The sequence below is a fragment of the Plectrocnemia conspersa genome, unplaced genomic scaffold, assembly GCF_051122295.1.
Source record: "Plectrocnemia conspersa isolate PC_06_02 unplaced genomic scaffold, ASM5112229v1 ptg000007l, whole genome shotgun sequence".
NCBI lineage: Eukaryota > Metazoa > Arthropoda > Insecta > Trichoptera > Polycentropodidae > Plectrocnemia > Plectrocnemia conspersa.
In genome coordinates, this window is record NW_028277171.1 from 1,939,550 (window position 1) to 1,954,290 (window position 14,741).

General features: G+C 29.8%; 1 protein-coding gene across 1 annotated transcript in view; it reads right to left on the reverse strand.

Annotated features, from left to right (window-relative positions):
• Positions 1-241: 241 nt before the first annotated feature.
• Positions 242-14,741, reverse strand: part of LOC148233623 (G protein-coupled receptor Mth2-like) — a 28,472-nt gene continuing 13,972 nt past the window's right edge. The window contains exons 4-8 of the mRNA XM_088188922.1: positions 11,434-11,512; positions 4,560-4,750; positions 4,314-4,497; positions 4,055-4,245; positions 242-2,781 (exon numbers count right to left, since the gene is read on the reverse strand). Of these exons, the coding sequence (XP_088045048.1) occupies positions 2,627-2,781; positions 4,055-4,245; positions 4,314-4,497; positions 4,560-4,750; positions 11,434-11,512 (800 nt within the window). The 3' untranslated portion in view covers positions 242-2,626. The remainder of the gene's footprint in view (positions 2,782-4,054; positions 4,246-4,313; positions 4,498-4,559; positions 4,751-11,433; positions 11,513-14,741) is intronic.

Below are 14,741 nucleotides of genomic sequence, written 5' to 3' on the forward strand. Positions count from 1 at the left end.
CATTCGGCGCACCTGCGATGGGATTTCGAATATATTATATTATAATTTTCAATGGCCGCGCTCTCGTTATTGAGAGATCGAAAAAAAATACCCTTTCGATAATTAAAAACGACTTATACTCGACGTCACGACGTTTATTAACACAATACATCAAATAATAAATCCCCCCCCTCCTCTCGTTATTATAAAACATTACCCTCTTATATATAAACACGCTTCGATGCAAATAAAAGTGCAGTAAAACAATGAGATCTTCACATTTATTCCGAACGTTAACTTTAATTGTGTACGTTTGCGTTATAATACTTAATTAATTAAATAGCTATGTAATTAAATATACGCTCGGGTTGCCAGATGTGATTTATATAAATTTTATACTGTTCTCAGAATTGAGTCTGGGTTTTATTGGTGTTGGGAGAATTTATGCAATCGTGTTGTTTATGAACATTATGCGGTTGTTTTATACCTTTAACTTAATTAATCGCAAACAGTTTATATTAATAATTGTGCTATACAAATATATGCTAAACATAGTTAAAAATAAAAATGTTTATATTCAAGTATTCGAAACGCCATATGACATAACCTCAAAAAATCAAAAAACCGTTACACGTCTCGAAGCGTGTGCATCTATTTAGACGCATTATTGCTCGCTGTAACAGTTTATATGGTTTAATAAAAAAAATCAATCGATAAACGCAACGCTGCTTTGAATCATTGAAAGTATATGGCGAAAATCAATTTAGCGTTATAATATACTTTTAACATTTGCTAGATGCTATCATGATTTAAGCTCCTTAAAATGACAGTCACTTTACATGACAGTAATTAGTTTCTTGAGCGATGAATGCTTCTCTCGTGAGTTACTTTATGTTGCAATATCACGGTCAGACCGTCAAAAACATTTACGTACACATATATTTAATGAGATTTCAAACTACAAATTATTATCATGTAAATAAAAACAATTCTAATTTTAGGAAAAATAATAAATAAAACTAACAGTGTATGAGTCAAGATAGTACAAAACCTATAAAAAATTATAACCATTAAAACACCCATATGCATTTTTACAATGAGCTCCTATTTACAATATTATCAAATAAAGTAAATAAATATATAACACGTATCTATTTATATAAAACTAAATATATATATATGAATTCATATAGAAAGGTGTACCTTAATTTTACTTATAAAGCTCACATTTATTTTTTTCTAAGCTTGTTACTCATAAACTTATTTAAAACATTTGATGAACACATAAAATAAAAATTAAAACTAATATATTGTACTTTCTATTGCTTAATAAAATAGTTAGTAAACTTAATTGCACTGCAAATATGGAAGAATAAAATATTAAACAAACATATCTACGAAAGTGAGTCAAAGAAATATGTAAAAAGTACAGCAGTAGCTTGGAATATTCAACACTAGAGGAAGAATTTCGTTGGTGCAACAGCCTACTATACGAGTTGTATCAAAAGCTTGATGTCATCAAGTTTATTAAAATACAATGTATCAGGCAGGCAAGACATCTGTCTACGAAGTCATTAACATTTTATTTAGCACAGGTAGACAGCGACTGCATTGACTGGATGGAATAGTAATGGATCTCTGAACGCTCATCGACCAGACTGTAACGCTATGACGATGGTGTATAAAAGTTGGGTACCACACCAGCTGATGTATTGATGCAAATCAGGTAGAAGAAACTTTAATTCACTATCATCAGCCGGAGACCAAGCGAGTGAACATGTATTTACATATATTTAACATCATACTACCTCGCCAAAATTTTCACAAAAATTATGGTGTTTCTCTCTTAAGATGAACAAGGAGTAATTTTGGAATACTACAAATCTGAATGAACAGTTGTTTCGTTGCAACTTGACAATACTTTGAACTTCAAATGACTTGAACATACGTCGAACAGGCAATATTTCTCAGTCACGTCTTTAAACCGCTTAATGAAGCAACTGGTTCAGCAGTTATTACTATGCATTAAATCAAAGAGATATCCGTGCAATACAAATATTTATAAATGTATTAAACGGAATGAAGACTACAAAAAAAATATGTTTCTTTATAATTAAGGTTATCATTTGACTCACACGCATATATAAAGCACTTTCAATTGCTGTATTTTAATAATAACACTAAATAAATTGAGTATGTACAGAAATTCTTTGGAGTGATGAGTTCCCCGCTTTGCTTAGTGCAATTTTATCTTCCATAGGTAAAATACATTGCCTCCTAATAAATATAAAGGAGAATCCTCACTGAAAATGTTCACAAAATATTATCTTTATATTGGATCAAAGATAGTTAGCAAATATCCATATATTTTTTTATAGTGATATACGATAAATATTTTCAATTAATACTTAATTATGATGAAAATTGTACTCATTTCTCACTTATATATATAACATTCAAAGATTTAATTATTGCCATAACCAAATCTGGCAATGGTAAGCTAAACATATTTACGTATCCATAATAAGCATTTATAACGCAGCAGAGAAACACCGACGGACATTGACTTTCACATACGAATATATAAAAAGTAGAATCTTAATAATTAAGACTAGAATAATATTTGTTATCAGATTGTATGGTTCAATTATTTCGATAGTAGATTTCCATTCGATCCATCTTTCCTGAGTGGTAGACTATTCATGTTGATACTCTTCTTTCCCGAATGATCCGACGTAGCGCTCGATAGCCCCGTCGACATCGTAACGTCACTAGTCGCGCGCTGGTCTTTCGTAGCAAAACCTGTAACAACAAACCAGTTTGTTGAATATCAACAATGACACGTTTGTACACTAATATTTCATTACCAAAAACGTTACTTGCTAAAATTATTTATATATGTACATCGTTAGCTTTTATGTTAGAATCTATATATTCGACTACATCGTGTTTTAGCATATTAGATTCTAAGTGAACATACATGTATTATTCACACGTGCTATGTTATAAAAAAATGAACAATTAATTGACTTAATTTGACTAATTATGACAGTCGTCAGGTGACGAAGATCATCTATTGGTTTGTGAAGAGAAATATTTTTGAGCGTCTCTATGATGACTATATCCTAAAACATATCGACATAAATCAGCTTGACAGAACAGATGATTTTAATAGTAGTTCAGTCCAAACTATATAACAATACAAGTTATATAACTTTCTGCGACAAGTTACATAGAGTGGACAGTCGTCATCAAGTAACAAACTACGCAAAACAAGTTTAATAACATTTTGATTTAATAGTTATTATGTATGATATTTAAATTAATGGTTTCTTGATTTAGACATATTACTTGTTAAGTCTATAATGATTTGAGAGATGAATGCTTCTCTTGTGATCAATTTTATATCACAATGCAACGAGCGCAGTATTCAAAACGCATATGACTAGGAACAAAAATCAGGTGAAATCTATTACGAATACTAGTATATTACATAAATACAATACAAATAAGGACTGTTAGATGCTAATAATAACTGTTTTCTTCATTAAGCACACAACATAAGTCAGCTAATATAGTCATAAATCTTATTAAGATGGAATATGCTTGTTTTTGCATTGAATGGTTCCTAAACTGTAAAATTGCACAAGCATCTTCTAAGTTTTATAATTAAATTGACTAGCCTTTATTGCTTCATGAAAATATGAAAGTAGCAAACTCTTATAGCTATAACATATATACATTTTATAAGTACTATGCTTCGCTTAATATTCCATTTCAATCCTTAAAAAATGTTGAAGTAAACATTTCTACGGAAACTCATTTATGCATTCACCGCAAATAAATAGTATTCTATTATGAAATATTACATTGTACTGCATATTAAAGCAATATAAAACATGAATGAACTACATCATACACATTTTTGACTGATAATATGATTCATACACTTGAGTCAATTTATGGTATACTGTAATATCTACTAACATTTTAATTCTCAAAACACACTACCACTGAATGACTAGTATCAAAATTAATCTTATCTTTAATTTACAAACAGTAAAAAATATAATACCTAAGCGCTTCTTGATCAGAAACCACACTTTCTTCTTCAAAACTAATATGCAGAATATGGGAATGCCTTGTAATACGTTCAATAAGTCCAGAGCGTACCACACAACCCTCGGATGAGAAAAGAATGAGGACAAAATCTCCAACACCCACAGTACACCCATCACAATGAACAGTTTCAAATTCATCACGTATCTAAAAAGCATCGTTAAAAAAAATTAACCATAATCCAGATGATTGAAATTAAAGTTTCAATGTAATACTTTGCTCGGTCTGCCATAAATCGTCTCTTGCACCTCTCGCCCAAACTGCTCATCTGCATTCTGTGTATTTCAGATTTAACTTTGTTGCAATGAATAGCGGTGAGGATGAAGAACACGACGTTCACTGCGATCTGGATTCCTATCGGCGTTATGAACAATATGATCCACGGTGCTTTATTTCCTTCTAAAACAAAAATATATAAGTAATCCAATAAAAGTAAATTGGTTATATTGTCTATATTATACCTCCGCTCAATTGGAAGAAGCAGGCGACTTTTCCAATGTTTGAATCGAGCCAATCCGGTGCAACGTCGTAAACGTCTAATATGTAAGTCGTTGTCGTGAGAACGACGGGTAAACCCCAAGCGTAGGACGAATACTTTAAAAACTTTTTGATATTCTTGCCTTTGTTCATTCCATGTACTGCTCGTATGTTACTGAAATTAATACAAAGAGTGTTAGAGTGTTACAAATGTGATTGAAACCTGAATTTCCCCATATATACATATATAATTAACTTTCTTATTTAAAGTTTACAAATTCTTATGCGTTGAAAGAATTTAATACATAAAAAAATTGTAATATACTAAATCTTACAACTTGACTGAAAGCCATAAAATTTATAGATTAATACCATAATAATCCATAATAAAATAAATCTGAGAATTGGAGACATCTGTTTTTATTTAATTTTATTGTAAACTATATATAATATAACTACAATCAATAGATGTCTCCGATATTCTGGATCAGATTTTTTTTTATTATCAATCAATTCCCAGATTTTTTCTTATATTTTAGAAAAATATATATGTACATACATATGTATTAATGATTCATAAATATATATATTTATTAATATTATTATAATACAAGCAATATATGTATCTAAAACCTTATTAGTAACTAAGTATGAGGATAATTTTGAATTTTTTTTTAAATAAATTAGAATTACATACATTAGACCCCCCCCCCCCCAATAACACGGTAAATTGGGAGCGTGCTATTTGGGTGCGTATAGTTGGTGGACGAGAAAATACTAATTCATGTTTTGCAATACGTACGTACGAATCAGGCGCGTGTGGTGAGATATCCACCCTTTGGCTCGCTCACACATAAAGTAACAGGCACCCAAATAGCGCGTTCTCATTTTACCGTGTTATTTGGGGGTCTACTGTATCTATTATAAAACTAAATCTGTTTTTTTATTATAGCATACAAATTATTTTGTAAAAAGCACCACAGTATATGTTAATTACTATTTATATCGTCCATTTTGACCTACAAATACAAATAAATATATTTTCTGAAAAAAATATTATTTTAAAAACGTTTATAATAAAAATTAATACAAATTATTAATTTTTTTTTTCTTTTATCACATTAACTTTAAACTTAAATGTATAGTAATGATTTTAACAAAATAATTATTCAAACTTTCGTTTTAACCTGACAGCAGGGACGTCTATTTAGCTTTTTCCATGGGGGGAGGCATAATTTGGCCAATCAGTAATAATTTTTTTAATATTTAGATTTCAATAAGATTCGAAGTATTTCTAAAAGTATAATAAGCTTTAAATCTTTCACTAGGCTAGTTTTGGGTTTGAACACCAAATGGACGTTTCACTACTGTCATATTGATTTTCATAGACATTTAAAAGAAACATAATTTGACTAGCACCTATCAGTTAAATCATATTTTTCGCTAGTAGAAATATATATTTACTAGTAAAAATATAACTTCACTGAAAAATACACATTCAGTGTAACATTTCTACATCGCATGTAAATAAATAATGATAAATATATAAATGTATATATTACTACATATGGAAAATTCATACAACTGTACTAGAATCTGCCAGATAAATTATATTTTCACTAGTAAAAATATAAACATACCGGTAAAAATGTATTCCGATATGATTTCAATGAAATCACAAATGTAAAAAATGGAATAATATTTGAAACTGTTCTTTTTAGATTTAAAACGAAGCCCACTTATTTCGTATGACAACGAATATTTTTAATATGATAAGTCAACCCGGCCTTTTCTTCTGATACTGGAGGTACTGCAACGGCGATGCGGAGCGGCAGTGAATGTTATGTTATTTGCCGACGCGACGGAAGGACGTAACATAACATATAATAATTCAATGAGCAAATAAATCATCTGCAGCGACTCACCTATTTCTGATTGCCATACACTAAACTTCAAATAGAAATATATTTGTATAAATGCAAAATATATGCTTCAAAAACATTTTAAAATTGTAACAAGAAATGTTAAATCAAATGCAAATACAGATAAAGGGCTATAATCTAATAAAAAATATAATTCCCCTCGCTTATACCAATTACTGGGCTATTTAAAAAGCTATTGAGCAAAATGTGAAAAACCGATACTGATCAAAGGATTACTCGTGTACGGATAAAAACCGACATAGACAAAATGTAAAACGCACAAAAGGTCGTTAGTAAAAATGCAATATAGATAATCGAGTTATATTGCCAAACGACCAAATTTTTTATATTTGAGTTTTAACTTCTAATTAACAAAATAAAATCTACTATTAATTTGCAAGGAATGAAAATAACTGTTTAGAACATTAGAATCACTAATTACTGCAAATTTATTTATCCAGCAGCACTAAATCAAGCCGAATGTATTTTTTATGGCAATCTTGTTGAGATTCATTATACGACGTAACAATCTGACGACCGTTTAATGAGTAGTTCACAACCTTTCGGCGCATATGCGCGTACCTATGTAATAAAAAAGGTCGTTTTAGCGACACCATATGGCATATTTTACATAAAATTTGCATTACGAGCTTGTTCGCGAATTTCGGGTAACATTTTAGTGTGACACCTATTATTATGGGGTCCCATTAAGTGTGTATTTCTCACAACGTGTATCGACCCATTTTCACATACGACCATATAACAATGCAATAAACTTAATTGATCATAAAGAAACATTATATTACGTCGATATGACGAAAATGTATGTACATCTGAAAGCGAATATGAGTAAACATATATTATACCTAATTCAGATTTTACTTCAAATTATTATCTCCATGTATAAAACGTGTGAGGTTTCGGTAATACGTTTCATATGTATATTGGTTCTTAGTTTATTATAAATTGTTATAGAAATAATATATGTATAAATATAAATAAATTTTTAATCATTGCATGTGTATGCTTCTTAAACAGCAACATGGTATTTTTGTATACACAACTGTTATTTAATACTTTGATATTATCAGCGACGGGATCGTTAATAATTAAACAACATTATTTTTAAGACATGATTTTTCCAATTGTACTTTTTCAGTAAAATAAGCTTTTTTTTATTGAAATATTAAAGTGCAAAAAATCCTGTATAATAGATGTCACAGATTCTCAGACGTATATATTATTTATGTGTGATTGATTTATCTAATTAGTACTGTAATGTATTTGATTTAGACCTGTCTGGTTATATTTAAAAAATAAAATATATTTATGATATCAATGAAATAAATATACAGATGAGATTAAATTAATACCGATCGGAAATGTGCAATTACTCACATATTTATGTATATTTTTCCAATAAAATTAAATCGATTAATAATATTTTACAATCTCGATAGATTTCAAAACGACACATTAACGCCATTGTTTATTTATCGCAAGCACAATGAAACAATTGAATGATAATAAAATTCGAGGAAAAATAGATTTTTTAAATATGCATTTCATTATTCACTTTTGTCGTTACATTTTTTTTTATTATAAAATGAAAGCATAAATTGTACAATATAGTAATTGTAAAGCATCTCTAATAGAAACACTAGATATAATTTAACGTCAGAGTAGCAAAATATCTACGTATTTATGGTATTTTACAGCACCAAGGAAACACATTTTCATCGCGGCTGTTTATTAATTATATTTTGAATCGGTGTTATGATAATATTTAGCCGCGAGCCGCTACGAAACATTTGGGAACGCTTGATGAAAAAAATAAACAATTCGTTTCAAAAGTGGCCGTGCGTTTGCCCAATCAATGGGCAAACAAGAAAACGAGCGACAAAAGCCGTGATAAAACGGGGATAATCACGTATCGTATTCGTTACGAACGTGTCTTGGTCGCTTTATCGCTCAATCTCACTTTACTGAGGATTATCGCTGATTATCTTAATTGAAAGTGAAGTACTAATTATATTGATTTACCCAAATGCTGTGCATAATTCAATAGAATCTTGATCTGTTTGATATGGTAATGGTAATTGGAAAATAGCAAATAATAAATATATAGAAAAATCCTTACAATAACTGGATGATTTGAAAATTTGCTGAGAGCGCTAATAATGAAATTGAATGTGAGGTCTAATGCTTGCACTACACTCTCTGGAAGTTGTCTGAATTGATGTTCAACTGAAGTCGGCCGATATCACCCACTTCCGAGTAGCGGCCACACTGCCACAAATTTATTATGCCGTCCGGACGGCGGGCGTGAATGACGTTTGTACGGCGGCTGTTGTCATGTACAGCTGGCATATTTGCGCGCGATCGAAAAATGTGCCAAATAATCGCTATAAAATTACGCTACTGATAATTATAAAAGTTTGTGTGGGCACTCACCAATACAATATCAGTGAAAACTTTTCGGTCGTAAATATTCAATTTACGCAAAATCTTTGTCGGCTTTTGCAAAATGACATAAGGCATAAAAATGATACTTCAGAATACGAACACCACATCTGTGACTATCCTAGAATTTGTCGCCATCGATTCCAAATAAGAATTCGTTATGGTGTGACATTTATATAAACCGATCTAGTAAAATACATAAGGATATTCGAAACGATTTTTTTTAACAAAATCAAGTATCACTAATTATTTAATTTTATATGTAAAAAAATATAATAACGATATCTGTTAGAAGAATATACTATCAACAACATAATTAATCCCTTTTGGTGCCCTAAAATATTAAAAGATGTCAGTAAGTTCCCGATAAGCATGTGGTATTATAACTTGACCACGTGACCACGATGCAGCGCTCGACGTGCGTGTTAACCATAGGACGCCTAACCGCATACTGAAATTGAACTGAGCTACTCGTTCTACGAAATGATATTTGTTTTTGCGCTCTCCTATTGGTCAAAATTCGGTTTAGATGCACTTTATTTGACTTATTTTAAGTAGTATTATTGTTACAAAAAACTTTCTACATATGGAACGCCAACGGCTTATCGCAACACACACGAGAAATATTTTTTTTATCGCACAACACAAAATAGATGTCGTGCTGTTCTCCGAAACTCGTCGGCGCCGTTGCAGTGGGAACGCTTGGTAACAAACTTTCCTACTGCGACTGCAACGATACGATTTTATTACTTTTGACGTGGATTTTTGACTTCTGAGAAGGGACAATTTTTTTGCGCTCTCCTATTGATCAAAATTTGATTTAGGTATGCTTCATTCGACTTTCACTTATTGTAAGTTGTAATATTGTATAAATGCTAGATAACTGAACGTTTTTACTGCGACGGTGACGGCTCTATTTCATTGCTTTTGACGTAGATTAAACAGGGACCCTTTAAATTTCGCCAGAAAAATGTCATTTATGAAATACTATGAATCCTTATAAATAAAATTTTTAACACAAGCGATCGCCTTTTGCCGCTCCACCTTCCCCCCCCCCCTCCCTATAGAAAAAGTTGAAATTACGTCCCTGCAATTCTACATGATTCCTTTAAGCAACGATTTGACCCCCTAATGTATGAATTAAATAATGCTAGCAAATCATAAAAACTGGTGACAAAACAAATTTTGACATATGATACTCAAAAATTTGTTTTGGTAAAATTAAACACTTCTGTGGAAATACATTTTTGCAGATCAAGTCACAAAGTAGCCACAATAATTTAAAAAAGAATAAAAGTATCCATCGCAGATGGCTTGAAAAAAGATAACGCGTGCATTCGGGATTACCCTCAAAACGGTCCAACAATTTACCAATTTGTTTCAAAAACCTACGACCTTTTTAAAATTGTTTGCTCCACCGGAAAAGAGCAGAAAATAAATCTCTTATAGAAGGAGAGCTATGGATATAAATACAGGAACGCTGACAACCAAGGACCACTCTCTTTGAGACTTCTTCATTTAATATTCAAGGCATAAGAACTTTAAGAGTTTTCAAACTAGAACTCACTGAGGTCGTACAAATTTCATATAAGAGGAGGCCGATTTAACTTCAGTCGCTAAAAGGCTAAAAGCAGCCGCTTCCCTCTTTGGTCCATCTCAACTTCAATAATTCAGAACAACTAATGATACAATAAAAAGTTTCTGTGTAATTATATTTACAAAAAATCTAGTTATTTATATTAAATTAGCTGATGAAATAAAATATTTTTATAAATAATAGCGATTCGATTCGTGAATAATATTCAGCTCAAATTCCGTAATTTATTTATAAGTATCATATATTTTATAGCATCAAAATCTCATATAAAATAATTTATTAGTAAAACGTAAATTCATCTAATAATAAATCAAAGCTAAAATAGTTAAGTTCGCAAATATTAAATCAATGTTAATAGAGCAAGTAGAAGCCAAATTCTTTACTTGTTTACTTTTTGAAAGTGATGGAAGATGATATTAAACATGAGAAGGCAAATTGTATTAATAATTTCATGACAGTTACTCTCTATTACAAACATTTTTATTATAAAACTAAGAAAGAAAATCTAATTTGTAAACAACATCAGACTAATTCGTTAAACACGTGTTCGTAAAACTTCAAAACTGTTACTTTTCTAAGTTGTTTTTGTCCTACACTAAAATTCACACAGAAGAGAAACTTGTCATTTGATTTTATGGCAATTCTAATGTTAAAAGACTGACACTTGAACTATCCGCAAATAAAATCGTTGAACTATATTTTATGTTTATTTTAGTAGTCTGTTTATTAAAACGTTCATGAGCGCTTTTACGATCTAATATTGTCTATTATATATGTATGTATATTTAGGTTATTTTATTTGCACAGGAATATAAATTATACAAATAAATTTTAATCTAAAACACGCGAAAATATGTATATTTTTAAATAACATACCCGAAAGTCCACCAGATGTCGAAACACATAACATTGAGCCATGAAAACGCTGCTATGAAGAAAAAGTACATGACGTATCCTGAAATGAAAATTATATGTATAAAATATATAGTATAAATATTATCTTACTTATGACATCTATGAAATATGCTAAATTAACCAGAAGAATATTAATCGCACTACTGATATTTTCAGAAGAATTCTAGTTAATTATGTAGCAAAACGCTACTCAGTTCCTTATAGATTTTTTTCTTTTAAAATAAAAATATTTTTTTTTGTAAAAAATTAAATTTATAAAATTATTTTTAAATGATTTACAACTAAGATTAAAGACTAATAAAAACATATTTATTGCGTGAGTAGACTAAAAAGGGATAAATATCTCCAATTTGCACTCCGAAAACAATTTACTAATTGTTTTATGACCGACTCTAGGAATTGCGGTTAGCTATGTGTAACTTAATGAATATGTTATAATATAAAGTATTTTAAGAGCAATTAAAAAAGAGTCAATATTTTTTTGTATAATAAATGTTATAAATTATATGATGTCAACTAATTAATTAAACATGCATTAAAGTAAGTATTTGAATAAATTAATAATGTATTAATTATGTATTATATTTTATAATAAAATAAATATTTTAATGTTCTTTACGTTCCTTTATATTTTAGTTAATAATTATAATATAATTAAAATGCATACATATTGTCCTAAATTGTTTTAGATTAAATCAATAAAAAAAAATCCATATATAAAAATATGTACTGTTGCTATTTAAATATAAACTACATAATAAATATATTTTTTGTATGTCCAAACTACTTGGGAATTAACGCAAAATAAGAAACACTAGCTTCTTAAATTACTCGAGTTTCTGATTCATAAAACAAATCTTCTACACTTTAAACTCAGTATTCGCAAGTAGAAGGGAAAAAATATTAACTACATTTATAGGCAATTTGGTTTATCGATGTTTTTTTCTCGAGAAACGAGGACTAAAAAAAATATTTGTAGAATTCACAGTACAATAAAAAAAATCTTAATTTTTGCTAAAAAATATCTGAAATCATAGATAAATTCATAAATAGTGCATAAATAATCTGATTGAAAAGTGTTATATAAAGAGTTGATAGAAAATTTAATTTTCTTTAATTTTATATACTTTACAATTTTTAAATATTTTGCAAAGTAAAAATACATTTTTTTTCAAAAAAAAACGGAAATTTAGCAATATCTCGAAAACTTCTACTTTTTTTAGTTTGTAATTTTATTTATGGGTCAAATATCATAGCTGAGATTTTTTTTAATTTTCAACCTTATTAATGTTGTTCTTAGATTACTAAATCACAGATAAGGCTGATTAGAATAGCTGAGAAAATCGTAAATATATTTTTTCATTCAAAAATTTACTGTATGACGTCTATTAAAAGCTTCCAAAAAAGCATGAATATTTTCAAACATCTGGCATAGATCCACTCTTTTTAAGAACGGTACTAAAAAAAAATCAGCTGTAGTAAAACATTTTAAAATATTCGTACAAATTTAATTTTAAACAAAATTTCTCAAGAAATGAGTATTCTCGACTTGGCATTTTTCTTGATAAATTCTCGAAAAAGAATTCTCAAAGGGAAACATTAATTTTAACCCAGTAGAATTACAGTCGCTATTCTACAATAATTTTCAATCTAAACGAAAAGCCGTTATTCTTAAATTCAATGGGGGTCGAGGTTTTTTCGCTACAAAATAGAATAACAGGACTTGCAAATAATGAGAGGGTTTTCAAATATTCACTTTATCTATTTTAATAAAACCAATACCAGTTTAACTTATTATTATATGCATCAAGATTTGATTTAAAATAATTTAAATTAAAAAATAGAAGATCATAATACAAAATAAATAAGAAAGAAGGGTTGAAATAGTTGTTTGGTTATTAATTTGTATGCTGTGTGAGCATATTGAATTGTCTCCACTTTGATGTTTCTTTAAGAGCATCAAATTCATAATTGGTAGATAAACTACCCAATTCAAAACAATTGTGGCATTAAAGATTGGACACAATCAATATTTACTCGTCTGGCTGCTATAAAGAAACGATCATGAAACGTTTAATAAGCCGAGCAAATATATTTGACGTTGTTTACGATTTATCTACCCGACCGAATCAAAACGTTATTAGCATAATATTTTCAGCACACACGATGTGTTCAGTGTTTACCATCGAAACCTATGACAATTGACTTGACATCTAACGAACCGGCCGTTAATTTTGTTACAGCGACCATTTCGATAGAACGTTTCCCCGTTTATATGACAATATAACATAATATTCGCATCGAAGGCCCACTCGGATCATCGTCTATTCGACGATAATGCGACGATCTAGACACATTAATTGTCTAAGTCTAGACATTATATTCTATTATATTATACTTAAAACGAGGGGAAAAACACGCAGATAAATCGCTAAGCCCAGCGTTTCATAAGACTGAAATATCCCATATAAACAATGCGTTTAAATATAGACGTTAGTCATAAAAAAACGTATACACGGAAGCATAGGACTTTCCGGAAAGACTTCAGTCCTTATTTCGTGAATCATGTTCCTTGAAGATACTATTAGTTTAATTCTCATATTATTTTAGAATATGATTTGACCTACAATATTCAGTTAGATTTATTTACAATTTTTCAAGCGCTTCTAAAAGTACATTCTGTAATAATTTCATACATTTTTCTGTAGTTCTTTTATCACTTGTTCCTTCGACATTTACAATGAACATACCTAAGTCTTTCTAATCTACGCGATTTGTGTATGTTAGAAGATATGGAAAATCCTAATCAAACATTTTTTTTATTTTTAATGTTTATATGCCAATTAAAATCCTAATAAAAACAAATATTAACATTACTTTTGTATCCGTATTTATATTCAAATATATTTTACTAGGAGATATAATTTATTTCATTCTCGGCGTAGCATCTATCTACTCAATGAAGCCTTTTTTGAGTCGTTAATGGGAGGTGTCAAAACTTTCGCGACTCTCTAGAGAGTCGCGATCCCGTCCCTTATTCTCATCCATTGCGGACAGGACGTCGACGATCCTCTAGCACGATCTTCACTACCACTATTATTTTTTTACTATCTTAATTATGTTGTAGAGATTTAAATTAATGGTTTTCTGGTAATATGAATGGTGAGCAACAGTTTTCCATCCGAAGGCATTATTATTTTTCATGTGATTCTCGCAGTATGAGGCAGACGCGTCGCCTTGTTCTCGTCGCTTAGTGCGTGTGGAACACA